Source organism: Centroberyx gerrardi, chromosome 16 (assembly GCF_048128805.1).
Source record: "Centroberyx gerrardi isolate f3 chromosome 16, fCenGer3.hap1.cur.20231027, whole genome shotgun sequence".
Taxonomy (NCBI): domain Eukaryota; kingdom Metazoa; phylum Chordata; class Actinopteri; order Beryciformes; family Berycidae; genus Centroberyx; species Centroberyx gerrardi.
In genome coordinates this window covers 17,911,266-17,929,891 of record NC_136012.1, presented here as the reverse complement: position 1 = coordinate 17,929,891, position 18,626 = coordinate 17,911,266, and the positions used below count along the sequence as shown (strand labels likewise).

Here is an 18,626-nt window from a genome sequence, read left to right as displayed (position 1 = left end):
GGAGCAGCACAGGCAGCTGGGAGGACACAGTGACTGATACAACTGGACAGACTTGGTGACAAGGATGGAAGACTGACTGCATGGTTTCAGCAGGGAAACCTGGTCCTCACAGCTCCACACTGCTGACAGACTGGCTATGTGAAGCCGCTGAGAGGAGTTGGGCACACACCGGCCCACTGACCAACACTCCTTCCGATTTAAAATACATATATCTATAGAAACAGCAATTCAAGTCATGATTTAACAACAAGGATAGCATCCCTGATGTAACGATTCATCCTCCAATCTGAAATGTCTGACCTAATCTGTCCCGCCAAGAGTGGGGATTGCTTATAGCCTATAGGACGCCACCCCTGAGTTACTTAGAGGGTAAGGAGGGAGTAACAGTTAACAGTGGGCATAACAGTAGGAGAGGAGGAGCACGACAGGTTGGAAACGAGCAAGAATGGCAGACATGGAAACTCGGTGAGCCGAGAGGACTAAAGTATAAGAGCTGACAGAAAGAAAAAGAGACCTCAGTCACTCCAGGAGAAGCTGTGAGTGCTAGCGGTCTGCGACAGCATGAAGATAGTAGATGTCCCCGAGGAAGGAAGGCGATGCTTCATCTATAGTGTAGCAGGTCCAGAGAGGAAGAGAAAAGAAATAAGAGGGTGAGACAGAGTGAGGAGAGAGTGTGAGTGCAGAAGTGAGAAAACTAGTTAGGAAGACAAAGTTGGAAAGGTGGCAAATAGGTAAAGATAGGGTTAAAGGGGGTGGTCTAGATAAAATGTCTAGGTAATAGTTACACTATATCGCCTGGCTCTGTACATGCCAAAAAATATATTAAAAGCATTTTGTTAATTTTTTATAAGCCTATATATTGTACAAAATTGCAGTTTGACTCTGTCAAACTGCAAATACGTGCAAAACATTTTGAGTCAAAAGAAGTTTAACAAAAAAAGCCTAGGCACACAGAGCTGAAAAAAAAAATCATGGAACACACTCAAACTAAAAAAAAAATAAAACAATGTGTACATCAAACCATTCCAACTGCATGGAGGCAAAACTCATGTGCCTCATGGGGAGCTAATTGGAATGAAAGTTTGGGAAGATTGTCTTCTCGAGGGAAGGTGGGGGATGCAGCCGTATCCCTGACCCAACAGCTTGCATCAGACTGTTATGGTTGGTATTAATGCCCGATTATGGATGGGCTGCATCAACAACGACCGAGTCCTTGTGAAGACAAATAGCCAACTCCAGGAACAAAATGCAAAGGACTGAATCAAAAAAGATGATAGGATACCAACAGATATCTTGAGTATGACCTCAGAATGCAAACCCACAAAGGGCTTGCCTCAACCACAAAATATCACAACAAAGTCCTGTAACATTTCAGCTTTAGGATTAAGTAATATACCATGGTAAATCTGGGAGGGAGGGACGGAGAGAGAGACAGAGAGAGAGAGAGACAGAGAGAGAGAGAGAGAGAGAGAGAGACAGAGAAAGAGAGAGCCAGAGAGAGAGAGACAGAGAGAGAGAGAGAGAGAGAGAGAGAGACAGAGAAAGAGAGAGCCAGAGAGAGAGAGAGAGAGAGAGAGAGAGAGAATGAATAGAGATGGATAGTACAAATGTGTGTGTGTGAGGGCATGTGTGCGTCAGTCATACCTGTCGTGCGTGGGGGCCGCGGGGTTTGCGGAGCACCACTAGCAGGATGTCAGGCAGTAGGCTGAGCAGGATGAGCAAGACGATGACCAGCCAGGCTGACACCGAGCTCAGCATGGTGGCAAACACAAAGTACAAACGCTGCTGCCTCAGGAAGGGCCTGGAAGAGAGGGAACACTTCGATTTACACTGAAGAGCTACAACGGTTGAGTGGAGCAGAACTGAGTTGGCTATAGGGAAACCTGGGTGGTTATTTAGTTTATTTCATCCTGAGGGGTGTTCTCACCATATGATGCCTCCCCAGAAGAAGCTGAAAAACACATAAAAAGCCAGGGAGCCCCAGATGACAAAGTGGTTGATCCAAGTCCAATGCCTTGTGTCCAGAGCAAGCTAGATTGGTAAAGAAAAGTGTGATGAATTGCAGATGTCAAACATCCAACACAGCTTGCCAAAGTCAATGTTATACAAGATAATTCAAGCAAGGAAAAAAGAATCAGTCAGACATGATCTGTTTACTGAACAGGCTGCTCTAATGACAAAAATTTGGAATAAACAACAACAGGGGGAGTAGTTTACCTTTAGCGTGACAGTGAAGACAAGGACAGTGAAGACTATCGTTCCATATGACCAATTCCCAAACACCTGGATTTGAACAAGACAAATGAGCAGACGTATTTAGGAGGCTCAGTATGCTTAATCAATTGGGAGGGGCATTAAAGCAGGGGACTGACCTGGCCATTGTCCTGCAGCGCCGGGTTACTAAAGAGATATCGGACACCAAAGAAGAAGAGCAAGCCATGGAAGACTCCCAGTAAAGTCCAGTAGAGGAAGGGTCCCCACCGCAACATGGCATTCTTGGCAATCCCCCTAAAGAAAGTGAAGAGGGAAAGACATACATGCAAGTAAGTCATTATTTTATGCCTCTTTGCATATGATCTAAACCATGAAAGGGGGAACACCACTCTATTGATAAATCCCTGTATATTATTCCAATGATCTAGAACAGTCCAGTCTATTAACCAATACAAAATTGTCAAACTTGAACAACTCTTCCAAAGCCAAAAAAACAAACTTAATGTCATCAGGTACAAAGTCTGTAGTTGCTCCATAAAAAAATTAATTTGGAAAGATGTTCCTGATTGGTGACTGGGAAAGCGACCAGGGGAATTTCTGTGTATATTTTCTGGCTCGAAAGTGACCTGAGATTGCACCTGCAATTTTGGCACCGACATTTTGGTCTCTTTTAGTTGCTTTATGTTGCTTGTTGATAAATAAAAGTGGTGACTGTAAGACCTTCAACGCTGACACATACTGCTTTACATGATTCCTTTTTCATATGGCGTTTCTGTTATTTTGTACAACTCCTGTAGCTTATTTACATATAAAACTCAAATATTCTGTGGGTCCACAAAATCAGTATCCAATTTATTGTGTATTGAACAGCTCCAAAACTTAGAATTGATGGCATCACAAAGTCTTAATTTCTGGCTTTGGGAGAGAGGTATTAATATTCACAAATATTGATTGAACTGTCCTAGACCTAAGGAATAACGTACAGGAAATTGTAAATATGAGTGCTGTTCCTTTTTAAGGAAAGAGAACAACATAGCAAGAGCATCTACAGCAGTTGGAAATGGGCTGCAGCAAGGGCACTTCCCAAAGTGTACCTGTAGAGGGTAGCATTGTCCAGCAGAACCTCAATGCAGATGTGCTGCTCCAAAAGGCTGTAGGCCAGGATGGGCATAGAGGTGAAGCAGATGTTGTACATCGTCAGATAGGCTGCATCGTAGAGGGGCTGGGAGGATGGGAGCAGGAGGAGGGTGTGAAGGAGGAGGAGCGGGGAGGGAGGAGGAGGGATGGGGTAACCAGGGGTTAATATCATGGAGAGGACAAGACTCATACACACCATCATCCTTACACATACTGTACTGCGATACAAGCAAGCATAGCCACAAGCTACACAGCAAGAGGGTTATCTGCATTTTTTGCTGTGGGGTCACATGGACAACAAAAAGCATTGATATATACACACAAATGGGCCTGACAAGCTGGATCTGAGCTGGGGGCCATGTGAGATATAACTGTCTGATGTATCAAGTGGCATGAGGGACAGATTTTACCAAACAAAATGAAATGTTCAGCCTCACATATAAGAGCAAGACATGCCAAATTAATGAAAGATGAGTCATAGTACTATCATAGTGAAACAAGAGGCACTTGAGCTGCCTAATATCCTGCCATAATCACCATGATATATTAAACATAACCAGTTATGCTGATGTGTCCATTAATTATGCTAATTAACACATTAATTAGCTAATATTTCTATGTCAACATACATGTATTCACGTAACAAATGTGTGGTATAATATGATCTCAGCAACAAGGTGCTCCAAAATCGAATCAGATCAGCTACTCTATTAGCTCCGTTAGTGGCCAAGAAAATTTCTCCGGTCATGATCCTATTTTCATTGTCGTTTTGCTGTTGGTCGCTCTCATGGAGGACCAGATCAGTGAAGCTACGAAGCTGGGGATTGCAGCTATGCAGATTGGTGTCCACAGCAACTCAGACATCTTTCATGGATGTTGCCAAATTGTATTCAGCAGCTCAGAGGCGTGATGGCTGAATGAAAAATGGCAGAATATGCTGGCAACACCAGTGTATCGCAAAAACCTCAAGGGGATTGAGGTGGACGAGGTTGATGTCACATACAGATGGTAAATATAATTTACTTTACTAATTTACTCTTAAGCATACACAGCTGATAGGCTACTACTCTATAGGGGATACCTGTGGTGTATGTATGAAGTTTCTATCATGTATTGTTCTTGAGTTATTGTGTTCACAAGAACGTGTCCACACACAGACGCCACCAGGATGACATAATTTCCCATATAGCATGTACCATGGTGGCAGTATACAGCAAACGTTGTGTGTGTTTATGCTAGTGTGTCTTTAATATTTAACAGTGCTGTGTAGTCTAAATCAATAGATATACAGTATATATCAATCATACTTCAGACATTCTGGGAGCAGAGAGGGAGGGTCAATCTGAGGGGAAGAGTTTGGCATTCAGGAGGAGCAGGTGGTGTGAATTCAAGGGGACACTCTGCCTCCTTTCATGTTCAGAGCATCTTTGAACCTCAGCGAGCCCCAGGACATACTCACTTGCTGCGAATATCCACAGAAGAACTGGTACAAGAATTGAGGTAAGATGAAGCAAAGGTTCTGCAAGTAAACAGAGAAAGAGCTTATACTGATGGACATCAAATGCATTCATAGGTTTTCACCTCTTTAGTGGAGCCATTTTTGACTTAAGTGTTATACTTAGAAAAATGCAGTACATCAACTAGAATTAAATCTGAAAAGCTGTTTAAGAGGACTGATTCTGTTAAATCTGTATCTCTCAAAACACTCAGCCACATAATCCTCAAATCTAGCGAGGGTGCAAGTTTGTTTGGGACAAACACAGACTTTGCTGAATCCAATAACAAGACCTTGGTCTGATAAAAATCATGCAGTCAGTTTGGAGAAAGATAGCAAACAGTGTCTGCTCCTCACTAGACTGCCTCCTACCTTGTAAAAGAAGTATTGCACGAGGTGAGCAATGCGAACATAGTAGAGATGCCCGTGTGCCAGTAAGAGCTTCTTGAGGTGCTTGAGTTTGGGGATGGCGTAATCACTGTTCCTCACTGCCTGTCGGCCTTCTTTACCCTTAATACCTGGAACACCATGGACAGAAAATTACACAATGCCTTCTATGAAAAATGACCTTTCCCTCCATTTGGGAGGACTCTTTTAGAGATCCCTTAGTCAGCTCTGGCGTTGGATGCCTTACCGATGCCAACGTGAGCTTCCAAAATCATGCTGACATCGTTGGCTCCGTCTCCGATAGAAAGGGTGATGGGGCCGCCTTTAGAGTTCTTCACCATCTTCACTATCTAAAGATGGAGAGAGATAGGCAGGGGGGACAATTGGAACAATCTGAAACAGTTGCTCACCATGAAAATTCCCTACTTTTATCATATATGTTAGCATCATTTAATTAGTAAATCATTAATGAAGAAATATGTTCAGCTGATGCCACCGACCTGTGCCTTTTGCAGAGGGGCCATACGGCAGCAGAGCACAGCAGTGCAGTTTTGACAAATTTGAAGGAACAGGCTCTTATAGCGACTGGAGTTGGAGTCATGAGAGGAGTTAAGGACCATAGACAGAGTGGCTCCATCTATGATAAAACCATAGTCCTGGTTGGTTGTAGACCAGCTCCTACAAAACAGAGAAGCAATTGAGAATTGATATTTAATTAATGCCAATAATCTGTGCACTTTGAACAGAGTGGTGAACTAGTTTTTCCATTTACAACATCAATTCAAAAGATTTTGTTTGGTTGGTTAAATTATCACCATAACCTAAAACAGCAATCTATTGCAATACGTATGTCAATAAAAAGGCTGAAATGACACCAGCCTGGATACTGACCTGGTGACGCCTGCCTTGGCTGGTGGTGCGTCCTGTACGGCTTTCTTATGGTAATCAAGCAAGAGCTCATGCAGTCGTTCCTCCCGCTTCCTCCCTCCATCCTCCAGGGTGCGCACTGTTAGCTCCAGCAGCTCCGTGTTCCTCTGGAACAGCCTACATGCATAGCAGGTGGACTTGGCCGTCTCCATCTTGTCCCCCGTCAGCACCCACACCTTCATGCCTGACCCCTGCAGAGCCTCCATGGTCTCTGCTGCCTCCTCCTGAAGCCTGGGGATATGGACAAAGAGAAAGAAATGAGTAAGACAGGTTAAAGGTTACCACATTAATTTTGAAACAATAGTATAATCACCATAAACAAATAAGAGCATTGCCAAGAAAATTGGCAGCCTCTACTGCCTCTACACTGCGTTTTACATTGTGTGCCACTGGGTTGGATTTCATGGGAAATCTGCTGTATTGCTTAAAGCACAAAAGGAGAGTGCTTTATGGCATAAAGAAGAAAGAGGACTGCTGTTCTTCCAGCGTGAACTGAGCTGAAGTGAGGAGGGCTGGGGTGGGGGGCAAGTAGCAGCCTCCTCTTTGCAACAAGAACCAACAGAGTTTGTGGGAAATGTGGTCTTAATTTTAAGAAACACTGGCACTAGCAATACCACTGGTGTGACATAAGTCACGGTCTTAACATTTCACAATTAATTTGACAGTGATATATTGATGTTTAAAAATGATAAACATAGCACCTTTAATAAGAGAGAGGAAGAGAGGGGGAATGAGAAAGGATAATAGCAGCATGTGAGATGTCTAAAATGCAAGATAGTCAACAGAGCTTTAAAAGGGAACAGGTGAGTGAGAGAGAGCTATGTGGTTATGTTGTTGTGTGAGCACCCACCTATCTTCCACAGCGGTAGCTCCTATGAGACTCATGCCCGTCTCCACCTGGTTGTAAACAGCCATGAGCTTCTCCTCTCGGTCCTGCAGGGCCAGCCTGGCTTCCCTCAGTCCTGCGTCTGCTTGGGCATACTCGTCTGCACTAAGCTGCTTGTAGGCTACACACAGTGTCCGGTAGCCCTCCTGCACAAAGGAAACACACACAACCCAGTGTTACAATAAGAAGCACTGAATTAATTAGTTTTGAAATCAGTAACCTCAAGTTAAAGCCTTGTCATATACACATGTAAATGTATCCAGGAAAGCTAGGATAGAAGCTACTGGAGGCTTGTGTGACCCACCGTAGCATTACGCTCCACATGCGTGCGTATCCTGTCCACCTCTTCCTGTCGGACACGTGGGAAGATGGAAGAGTCTGCCCCCTTACAGAAGAGCAGAGTATCACCTGGAAAACCATACAGGCACAGGCGCATGCACACACACACAAACACACACACACACACACGCACACACACACACACACACAGAGCATGGTCAGGGCTGAGGGCCACCAACAGACAAGGGTCAATGCAGTAAACCTGAAAGTAATCTCAGGCTCACCTGATTTAGATCTGACTATTACACTCATTCGCCTTCGCACTGGGTCAAAGTTCAACACATGAAGCAGCTCATACCTAAGGAAAGAGATCAAGAGTCCAAAATTGAAATAAAAACTTTTGCATAAATTTGCATTTCAAAAAGACACAAATGTCAAGAACAAAAATATTATTCAGTCTATTTACAAATACTGACTTACACTTCAACATCATTGTTCCTGTTCAGAATTTTCATGTTCTTGCTTTCCAGACCAAGGAATGTGAAGCCATACCTGCAGGTGGAGACAAAGAGTCAGGAATGAACCATTTATGTATTCATGTATGAATGAATGTTATAAAGAATAGTAAACCACTCTTCTAGCAACTTAAAACTATACCAGGCATTTATTCATATTCACCTGATTTGTCAGCTTGGTATAATGATAATATCAATCTGACTGAATTAATAATCATACACCCATCTCTCACCTCATGGCACCCTTGACCAGAGCCACCTCATCAGGTGAGGAGGCTATGAAGCCTCTCTGCTCCTCTGGTCGAACCACCTCTCCATCCAGCTCCAAGCCATCCACCTGGTCTGTCAGTCCATCCTCTTGGCCCTGACCCGGTCCTGCAGACTCCTTCACCTGCACTGTGTGGCACAGACACAGTGCCCGCAGAAACAGGTCTTCCTTTTCCTAGCCACACAACATGAATATGGCTTAATAGAGTGAACTATTTAATAACATAAATATTATTGAATTAAAATCAAATATTTATTACTTTATTTTAATAAATAAACTTGATAACTGAAACTTTATAAATGAACTGAGGGCTTGCAGCCACACACATGCAGCCATATACAGTAGCTGGAGTTAAAATTAATGGATTTACAACTATGGATTTACAACTGTTTGTCTAAATTGACTTCTTATCACGCAGGTGTTGAAATGCAACAGCTTGTAAAGTGTTATCAGGTGGCTGAGTGTCCATGTCAAGAGCACACACCCACGCCCCTCTCCCCCCCATGTTGAGTGCATATGTTGACATGTCAAGGAGAGTGTATGTGGGTGACCTCTGAAGGGTCTTTCTGAGCAGCGAGCTATGTAATGGCCATATGTTGGTTGGTGTGTGTGTGTGTGTGTATGTGTGTCTTTTACAACAGACGGAGGGATACCACACCACCCACCCTGCCAGCTTTCTGCTGCAGCTTGCTCACAGGCCCATCTGTGACACAGAATCCGTCCAACTCTGAGCCTGCGTCCCGGTACTTGTATTGGAAACCATCGATGCAGCATTCGATGAACTCCATGTTGTTCTGAGTGAGAGTGCCTGTCTTGTCTGTGAAGACGTACTCCACCTGCAGGCAATGTGAAAGTACATCACAGGCTCTTTCAAAGCTGTAAAAATACATTTGCCCAATTAACAGGCTCAAACAATAAGATTGAACAATTACTCCCTGACAGAATTACACTGCATAAATCAGTTTAACAAAGCATCACCTTAAATTAAAGTAATTATCTGGCAAACCAAGTGCAGCTGATCTATGGCTGCACTGTTTGAGTTAGAAGTGCAATAAAAACAGGAGAAGTCAGGGCGGCACAGCCAATCAGGTCTAATTAAGAGCAGCTCATACTTCACAGTCACAGATGTTTTCTTAATTTAGACTGATATCATTTGGTGGGTTAACAATATAAGCACCCACAAAAAAACTTGAACTCTCTTTAGCACCCCACTGACCTTTTAAATCATCCTACTGGTTATCAAAGCAATTGTATTCACACAGATCAGGAATTTTAAAAATAACTTTCACAGACACACAATGACAGCAGATTACACCAAAGTGTGATAAAGAGTGATAAAGACACACAATCAAGTGCTTGTATACCACAGTTATCGTCATTATCTTATTTTTGTCATTTTTTTGGTGCCTTTATTGGACAGTTCAAAGTGGAGAGACAGGAGAGAGTGGGAGAGAGAAAGAGGGGGGTGACATATGGCAAAGGTCCTGGGCCAGATTCCAACCCAGGACGTCACAGTTACATGGTATGGGCCTTAGACCACTAAGCCACCAGGATGCCCCTCATATGCCATTCTGCCATTCCAATAATGTTTAATGTTTGATTCTATCCATCCGCCTGACCTGTCCCAGCTCCTCGTTGAGGTCTGAGGTGTTGACCAGTGCACCCTCCTGGATTTCAGGGTCAAAGAAGTCCTTGTCCCAGGTGATGAAGAAGGAGCCCAAGAACTTCTGCATCTCCACAGTCACATACATGGACACAGGGATGATGAAGTTGAAGAGCACCATGAAGGACAGGAAGTCAGTGAACATCTTCAGGTACTGATGGAAAAAAAGGGGAACACAGGAACATATTTAGATGTACATGTTCAAATCTTTATCACCACAATTACAAAAAATATTTAAAAACTAGTTCAAGAATAAAAAAGCACTATTTCACTGTTCAATGTGTCCTCACCAGATTGGTGTCCTTCTCTCTTTGGGTCTTCTGGTTGTACCAAGGCTCATCCTGCCCAGGTTTGTTCTGCCACACATACTTGAGTGTAGTGCACACCAGGGCCTTGCTCACCAAGATGCAAAGGTAAACCAGAAGGAAGGCATTGATGGACCTGAAAACATGTAAATTGAAATTAGTCAGTACCACAGGTAATGTGATTTCTTTTAATGCACACTAATTCTCCCAACTTACTTCTCTACTGCAGAGCGTTTCTGAGACTTGCCCTGGTAGTTGAGAGCCATCTTTGTCTCCATGCCGGTGTAAACTGCAACACCTGGAGTAGGGAGAATAGGAGCAGAAGGATGGGGATTGGCTTTTAGATATTGACCAATCCTTAGACATAAAACCATTAATCAGTTTGATTAAGTCAAGTTACTTTTACTCACCACAGATTTTCTGAGTGTTCTTCAAAGTAGCCCCTTTCAGGAGCAGGTTCTCTGGGCCCAAAGACCTGAACAACCACATCAATATACAGAACAAGTTAGTTGCACAGAAGCTATACAGTCCATGGGCATGCCGCTCCATGCTCCAACTGGCAACTTGGCAGCAAAGCTAGCATCAAGTCTAAAACAGCCAGTGGCAATATATGACTGCAGTCTGGGCTTACACTGGTCCCAATGTTCTTGAGAAGGACACAGTGACGTTTTTGTTATATTGCCATTACAAAACAGTCAATGACAAATGCTTGTGAGAGTGCTTTGGAAGTGCTGGCTGAAGCTGTGCCAGCCTGGTTTTATTTTAATGCTTGTTTGCAATAAAGGATCAGTGAAATAATGATTTGATGGTAATGCAAAGGGAAACAAGTGAGTGCTTAAGCAACTGCGCTTTGATTTTTTTTTTCTAAAATTAGGTGATTGTGTCTAGGGGGAAGAATCAAAAAGGGAAATGCTCTCACCTCACTGCAGGCTCCTGATCGTTCTTGTATATGTGCATTCGGCCAACAAACCTAGAACAAGCACAATCCATCCACAATTACCAACCAAAGGAATTTGTACAAACAAAATACATGTGATATTTGTCATGGTGCATATATTGCCTTCCACTTTGGCAACAATAGTCTGGATCTGAACTTGTGGTATGAAAAGTCAAGCCATGTGGGACTCCTCCTTTACTTAACAAACCTATAAGTACCCATCATTGCACCTGCAAAGTCTAACACAACACCATCTGCCCATCACCAGGAACTCACAGGAGGGTGCACAGTTTAGGGAGCCAGCTAATTACTGGTGGTTAGCCAGCAGTGCACTGGCAATAACCCTGTCGGTTTTATTGATTCTGAAAAGTCAGCATCTGGCACTACGACTTCCTTAGCACGTCTCAAACACCACTCTGATGTCTGGCTAAATGGCAATGTCCTACTCTTTGCCCCTAGGGGGAGCCAAAGGCTTTCTGTTGATTGAGCCTAGATTCTCATAAATGAGTAATCACCTCTGAGCTGGTCAGGCCAAAACTGTCCAATTGAACTTTCCCTTCATTTTCTGGGAAGCCTCCCGGACATACCAGACCCACCAGCACCACTCATAATATGTCAGTATGGCTTGCTGACAGGTCTCCACTTTACTATCAACATGTTACTATTAGAGTCAATTAGGACATTTTTCAATTGGCAGTTGTGATAATCCTATGCCCAACAAACCATAGGCAACGCATTCTTGGAGTGTAAATCTGTTGGGACCACGTGATGAGTGCCTACTTGTAGAGGTCAGGCTGCGGCTGCTCGCACTCGATGGTGGCGTTGAGAGATTCCAGATCCTTCTCTGTGTCTGGCACTGTGTAGTGTGTCTGGACAAGCAGGAGAGGCAGAGATAGAGAAAGAGTGTGAGTGCTATGTGGCTCAGGTCAAGTGGTCATTTTAGCCTTCACTTACCACTCAAACACAGAAAGCACAGTAAAACGTAAAGACAGATACTGTGACTTATAAATAAGCACAACAGGCACAAACGCACACTGCTAAGGGACCAGAGTGAGAAAAATTGCTTTGAGAACAAGGGTGGCAAATACATGTTAATTGACTTTGAAAATAATGGTGCTAAATAGATTCAAATCCCTATGTTAATTATAGGAACTACACAAATAATATACCCTATATTCCTTAAGCAGTGACAGTCAATTACAGGGAGAAGATTGCAACCACTGTTGGAAAAACATAAAATATTAGATAATATTCCTTTTTACCCCTTCCCCTAATCCTAATAGTCCTAATATTTATAAATACCAAAATTTCACTTTAATAATATAAGAACAGCTTTAGTTTTACCATCCTGCACTGAAGCCAAAATTAGGACCAAAATAGTGACAGACATGGAACCAAAACCAAAATTACCACCCAACCACCACTGCCACAAAAAAACATTATGGGGGTAATACAAACTACTGTATAATGTTATCTAGGAACAGCAGAACGGTTGAAATTACTTTATGGTTGGACTCTCCATCCAGACTGGCTGTGGTCACGAAGCAGGTGTCATCATCCCGGCTAGATTGCAGCAGTATCAAATCACAGGGAAAGGTCTCGTCCTCCTCCACCTCCACCACATCTCCAACCTGGCGAAAGGAACATAACTCATCTGGGTCAAATAGTACTTGTAAAGATTTTTCATGGTTTGTTGCACCTACTTTTTAGGTGCCAGATTGGTGGGGTTTGCTACAAGACAACGAGTGCCACAAAGTTTAGACAATCAAAGTAAATTTAGTGTATTTTTCTGCGACTGATAACTTACCTGACACCATCTACTTTGTCCTGATGCAGCAAATCCCACCCATTTGGTACTCCGTATAGATTGAAACAAACACCAAGACTTCTATATGTCTCAAGTCTGAAACCCAGCGGTAGGATGCTAGAAGATCTTAGTCCATACTAGATCGTCCATACCAGACAGACAACAATTAATTACAGCAACTATCTGCACACCCCACCTTGGCTACATCAATGACCATTACACCCATGTTGGGACTAGGGACAATAACCAGAATTACTATTTATCGTGGTAAAAAACAATCACGGTTATGACACCGCCACTCATTTTTATTACCGTGACCACCACGATAACGTCTCCAGTCTGTCATCTTTGATGTTTTATTTTCCCCAAAAGCGAGAGCCCTTTAATAAATTGTTATATTCATGTTGCTGATTGAGTTAAAGTGGATACAGACCAGTAGCACTTTATTTGAGACGCATTTGACTTCATTTTAGATGCTGTTGTTTCGATTTCCTTAGTTTCTATAAGCTAAACCAACATTTTATAATTTTGTTATTTAAGAAAAAAGTCAACTGTCTTGTGATTGATATGATAAATTTGTTTTTAAATGATTGAAGCATATTACAGTACTGCTTTAAAAATTGTTATGTTTTTAATAACTGAGATAATATTGTATATCGAGATAATTTTGGTCAAGGTAATCGTACTCTGAAATTCTCATATCGGCACAGTCCTAGTTGGGACATCTACTCAACAGAGAGAGCACGTTCTCCTGCATATATTCCAAACACAGTCATGCCAAGCTGCCAGCAGCTACTCTCTGGCCTCGTCTCTAAGGGAATATTTATTCCAGGGGATCTTGGCTAAGATGTGGCTGCTGAAAGGTACCTTGATTTTCTCACTCTCCTTCCGTATTCTCCGGCCGTCCTCTAGCACTGTCACCAGGTACTTATTCACCTCGTTGTCTGCCTTGTGCCGCAGCCAGTCTTCATATCCCTAACACGGAATATCAAAATGAGAATCTGTATTGCTTTGTTCGCAAAGTACAACAAATGTGCAAGAATTGTTCTTTATGACATTGGTACACAGGATAAATCTTACAACTAACGCAGTAACATAAGTACATACTGGCATACATAATAGACTTAACAGGATCTCACACTGTGTAGGAGGATAGAACAAGATATACAATATACAGTACATTGTACAAATTTCCTGTTTTATGATTATGTGCATAATAACAGCATGACATGCACAGTGGGTGCAGCGGTAGAAGGACATGCATGGTGATTGTCCAGCAGTGCATTGGAACAGTGTACTATGAAAATGTTACCCTGAGTAGGGCAAAAAACAATTCCTGAGGCTACAGCAGTGTAGGGTACCAAGCCTAGTGTAGACTTGATAAGTAGTTTAAGATAGTGATCGGGATAGAGGGTGGTGGTGCAGGAATGCAGAGGGGTAGAGAGGGGACCCAAAGCGCGTGCCAAAGCAGAGCTGGAGCCAGAGAGTGGGGTTGCAGGGAAAGGTGAAGGGAGGAGAGAGAAAGTCGGGGGGGGGGGGGGAGTGATGCAGAGAGACGATGCCAGGTGGATGGGAGGATGAAAGGGAGAGAGAGAGGAGAGGCATTCCACGGATGGACAGTGGAACTATACGGTTCACCTCAGCCTGACTAATAGAGGAAGGCAGACCGCCCCGGTGTCCCACTTCAAAGCCTGGCTAAAGGCAGTCCAGCACTATCAGTGTGTCCCATATATTTTTGGAAGGAAGTCTACCCATTATTGTGCATTTCAAAGCCCCAGCGGTAGGCTAACCAAAAAGCCAATCCTAAAACAATACATCTAAAGCTGGGACACGGCTGCAGCAGTGTGTGAGAAAGAGACACTCCCCTTGATAATTTGTCTCTGTATAATAGACTCTCTCTCTCTCTCCATTTGCTCACATTCCCAGAGAGTGTATTCCCTTTTCTCCCCAATCAGAATTCACCAGCGGAGCACATTAATACAAAACCCAAGAGAGCATTAGTCACGTACTTTATACAAAACTCACAGCAAGGGAGTTATGAAGGCGGAGGGACTTATTATGTTATGGAGAGGGAGGAATGATGAAATGCAATGAGAGACAATGTGAGGAAATGAGGACATGGCAATAGCGATCACAATAAAATTTCATCAGCCGTACTAGGCAGTGTCTTACCTGCTTGATAGCTGTTACTGTGATCACAAAAAATAAGGGTAGGCCACTGGTGACTGGGCTGGTGGGGGTGTCCACTATCACCTATTGGGACAGGAGAAAACACAAATTACATTTTGAAAAGTACACTGAACAACACTAACCCTATGCATAGAACAAATCACTACCAAGTCCCACCACAGCACATGCGTGTGTGGTCACAGGGGGAGGAGTGTGCGGTCAGGGTTCTGAAGGCGAGGCTCTCTTTCTTAAATGCAGGGTGTAGCCCTTTGTGTGCGAGGCCCTTCTACCATTTCCAAAATCTGTTCATCAGTGAGAGAACCGGGGGAGACATTTTGTGTCTGGAAGGGAGGGACGCGAGGGCGCAATTTCTGGACCACGGAACTTCTAATCAAGTGGGCCAGGGACAGAGTGCTTAATCTGCAGCCGCGCCAGGGCTGCTGTGTTTCTGCCAAGACATGGGAGCAGGTCCTCTCCTCCTGCTGAGAGGCCCCGCACAGAGCATTGCTGGACTAGCCTCACCTGCTGGAGCTGTGTGTGAAGGAATCTGGTGGTGTGTGTGTGTGCGTTTAATGAGAAAGAAAGTGGGACCCTTGACCAGGTAATTCCAAACAACCGGCTCAGGAGCACCGCCTGACTAGAGTTCCCAGCCAAAACCCCAACATGTGCAAACAGCCCAGTGTGTGTGTGTGTGTGTGTGTGTGTCCCCTAAAGCCATCACAAGATGGATTTACCCAGGCATTCCCGATCCTGCAGCAAGCCGGCTGGTCTCCCACCGAGACAGAACGTGTATTACAGCGGGCGCACAGACACACAAACACCTACACATGCGGCTTGTTGGTATTCTGACCAGGAGCGTTACAAGCTGTCAGATAGACATCAGCTCAAGCAAGAGCAGGAGACGTGTTTTGAAGCAGTCTCTGGTGTTTTCCTCACCTGTGCTCTGACTGAGAATGAGACAAACCCACTGCTCACTCAGTAATCAATATGCGCAAACCAGCACATACAGACACATACTGTACATATAGATACACTGGTACACACATACAAAGCCATGCATGTGTCCATGTGCGGGCATACACACACACACCCCCACATGCACGCATACACATACGCACACACATGCACATTCACACACACACATACACATAAAATGCAAGGGCAGTGAGTTACTAGCCTACCCGAGCTTTACTGTGATTACAATTAACTGGGGGATAAATCAATTAGAAGGCAGAGACGGACTAGTGCACATCGAACCATTTGGAGGAATGCAGAATCAGGGGGAAGAGGATAGTCTGCATTATATCTGTAGTAGTAGGCTATTCCTGTCAGACAGAGGAGAAAGTAATAGCTCTGCTGCAGTAGCCCCAGGTGTAGCGAGCCAGAGGTGAGGCTACTGAATGTTTCAATAGAACAGTGTGTGTGTGTACACTGGGATGTTATATGGGGCTCTGTGTTAAAGACTCATTACACTGGGCACATTCCCCCAGGCCGTGTAGCTGGTGGATTATTGAATGTCTCCCAAGATAGGCTAGGTTATCCCAGTCACGCTTGCCCTCGCCTGGCTCCACCTGGAGAACACCCTCCTGGGCACAGATGTGATGAAGGTCGGAGAATGGTGATGGAGCAGTTTATGTCTCGATCTAATAAGTTGATAGCCCACATCCCTATACTGAGATAGCTGGACTTCAGGCTGGCTGATTATAGAAATTAAGAGAGCAATTGCGGGAAGTACTGAGGACAGCTTGTCCCTCTGATGCAGCAGCCAGATGGCAAAACCTGACAAAGGGTGACACAGTGTAGAGTGACTATTCCATAAAGGCAACTCTCAGCCTGCATGTTGTCTGACTGACTTATCTTTGCTACTTTAATGCCAATTTTGATGCCGAGTGTTCATTAGAGGATTATAAAAGACACAAACGGTAGTGTGGCATCGGTTACGGTTAACAATTTAACAATTTAACAATCAGCTTTTCTCAATCTCTATTCTTCTTCCTATTCTAAAAAAGCCCTTTCTTCAACTCACACTACAACACCATGTGAATTATCATGCCATGAAATCAAACTTGACAAACAGATATGACAGACATAACTGTATTGAGGGCATCCATCATATTTGGTGTAGTTGTGCCCTGTATGAATCCCTAGATGCCTCATTGGTACTATTATTGGAAATACCGCAGCACCATACTCCAGAGAAAACTAAAACCTACACACAACCTTCAGCTACTGTACTACTGCTGCCTCTGCCCAAACATTTTCCCCTACGTTACTCAATTCACCTAGAGCTTGTTTTTTTTTTTCCTCCTTTCACACAGACTATATCAAACCACATCCGCATCGATTAATAAGAAAAAGACCCCCCTCCAAACTTCCAGATAGCCGTAATACCTCGCCTCCTCTGCACCAACTCCACCAACCAAGCCTAAAATCACAGCATAGGAGTGAACTGTGTGCTGTAGATGTGCTGGTGTGATATCAGGCTGCTACACGTGCAGAGCTGTGCAGCGCAGAGCCCTACATCTGAGCTGGGAAGTATGTCAGAGTGAGCGACAGACAGCAGGTCCCTAAGGTCTCAGGGCAGCGCTGGGGGCCCTCTCATCCTCCTACTCCTTCTCTCTCTCTCCCTTTCTCTCCCCTTTTCTCTCTTGCTCACTCATCACCATCTCTCTCCCTCTCTCACCCCTGCTCCACTCCCATTCGATCAGAATCCAGCAAAGACATGCAGGGCTATTTATAGGAGAGTGGTGCTTTTTTATCAGCCTGTGTCTATTTGTGGCACTCAGAAGTACAGAGGGCTTCCTGGCTGCTGACGTCAGCGGTGCAGCGCTGCAGAGAGATGGGGGGAATGTGAGAAAGAAAGAAAGACAGAAAGAAAGAGAGAGAAAAAGGGAGAAAGACAAATAGAGGAGGAGACCCAGTGACAAAGGGAGAGACAAAAAGAGGGAAGGAAAGAGCTGTGCGATGCATGACGCTTGGTTACCGGTGGAGCATCTGCATGAAGCCTCTCAGGGGAAGTGAAAAGGTTTATTTCTGCCTGTGTGATGCAAGTGCAGAGTGTGTGTGTACCTGTATGTTCCCCCCTCTCTCTCTCCCTCTCTCTCTCTCTCTCTCTCTCTCTGTGATATAATAGCAGGCTGCATGGGGAAAACTGAGTGGTTAGGATAAGGAGCCCCTCCAGAGAGGCTGGATTAGTGGAGAAATGCCAACCACATGGCAGCTTGGGTAAACACCATCAGCAAACCCAGGACACCCACTGACTCACACTTCACACACAGAAGCACATACATACAATGTAATAACACACAAACAGACATACTATGCTTGCACAAGTTCTATACTACTATGTGTGCGCGTGCAATAGGCAGTCTCCATGAGTGATGCAAACATGCATGATAGTTTACTCCCATATAAGCACATGCATTAGCCAACAATCTTGTTTACACCCCAACATACACATATCCATTAACTGTGTGCACTATAGACTAAAACCAGACAAACTGGGGGGGGGGAAAGGTCAGAGAGTCAACTGTAAATACAGGTGGACACAAGGGACAGAGGAAAATTAAGCACCGCCATCGATCTGCTATTGACTTGAGGATGATGGAATTACTTGTGACAGCACCACACACACATA

The 18,626-nt window shown here is 44.0% G+C and overlaps 1 protein-coding gene across 5 annotated transcripts in view; it reads right to left on the bottom strand.

Moving 5' to 3' along the window:
• atp11c (ATPase phospholipid transporting 11C (ATP11C blood group)) overlaps positions 1 to 18,626 on the bottom strand; it is a 43,627-nt gene that overhangs the window by 5,835 nt on the left and 19,166 nt on the right. For 4 of the 5 annotated variants that reach the window (XM_071917111.2, XM_078288961.1, XM_078288962.1 and 1 more), the window contains exons 4-28: positions 14,993 to 15,073; positions 13,688 to 13,795; positions 12,516 to 12,644; positions 11,794 to 11,882; positions 10,996 to 11,046; positions 10,487 to 10,551; positions 10,293 to 10,374; positions 10,062 to 10,212; positions 9,728 to 9,925; positions 8,774 to 8,944; positions 8,074 to 8,282; positions 7,806 to 7,877; positions 7,610 to 7,683; positions 7,351 to 7,454; positions 7,011 to 7,192; positions 6,125 to 6,391; positions 5,734 to 5,911; positions 5,481 to 5,583; positions 5,219 to 5,364; positions 4,811 to 4,870; positions 3,309 to 3,436; positions 2,373 to 2,508; positions 2,218 to 2,283; positions 1,928 to 2,031; positions 1,645 to 1,801 (exon numbers count right to left, since the gene is read on the bottom strand). In XM_071917111.2, coding sequence (XP_071773212.1) covers positions 1,645 to 1,801; positions 1,928 to 2,031; positions 2,218 to 2,283; positions 2,373 to 2,508; positions 3,309 to 3,436; positions 4,811 to 4,870; positions 5,219 to 5,364; positions 5,481 to 5,583; positions 5,734 to 5,911; positions 6,125 to 6,391; positions 7,011 to 7,192; positions 7,351 to 7,454; positions 7,610 to 7,683; positions 7,806 to 7,877; positions 8,074 to 8,282; positions 8,774 to 8,944; positions 9,728 to 9,925; positions 10,062 to 10,212; positions 10,293 to 10,374; positions 10,487 to 10,551; positions 10,996 to 11,046; positions 11,794 to 11,882; positions 12,516 to 12,644; positions 13,688 to 13,795; positions 14,993 to 15,073 — 3,111 coding nt within the window. Of the gene's footprint in view, positions 1 to 1,644; positions 1,802 to 1,927; positions 2,032 to 2,217; positions 2,284 to 2,372; positions 2,509 to 3,308; positions 3,437 to 4,810; positions 4,871 to 5,218; positions 5,365 to 5,480; positions 5,584 to 5,733; positions 5,912 to 6,124; positions 6,392 to 7,010; positions 7,193 to 7,350; positions 7,455 to 7,609; positions 7,684 to 7,805; positions 7,878 to 8,073; positions 8,283 to 8,773; positions 8,945 to 9,727; positions 9,926 to 10,061; positions 10,213 to 10,292; positions 10,375 to 10,486; positions 10,552 to 10,995; positions 11,047 to 11,736; positions 11,883 to 12,515; positions 12,645 to 13,687; positions 13,796 to 14,992; positions 15,074 to 18,626 lie in introns of those variants that run through there. The other variant, XM_078288963.1, reaches the window with a different exon arrangement.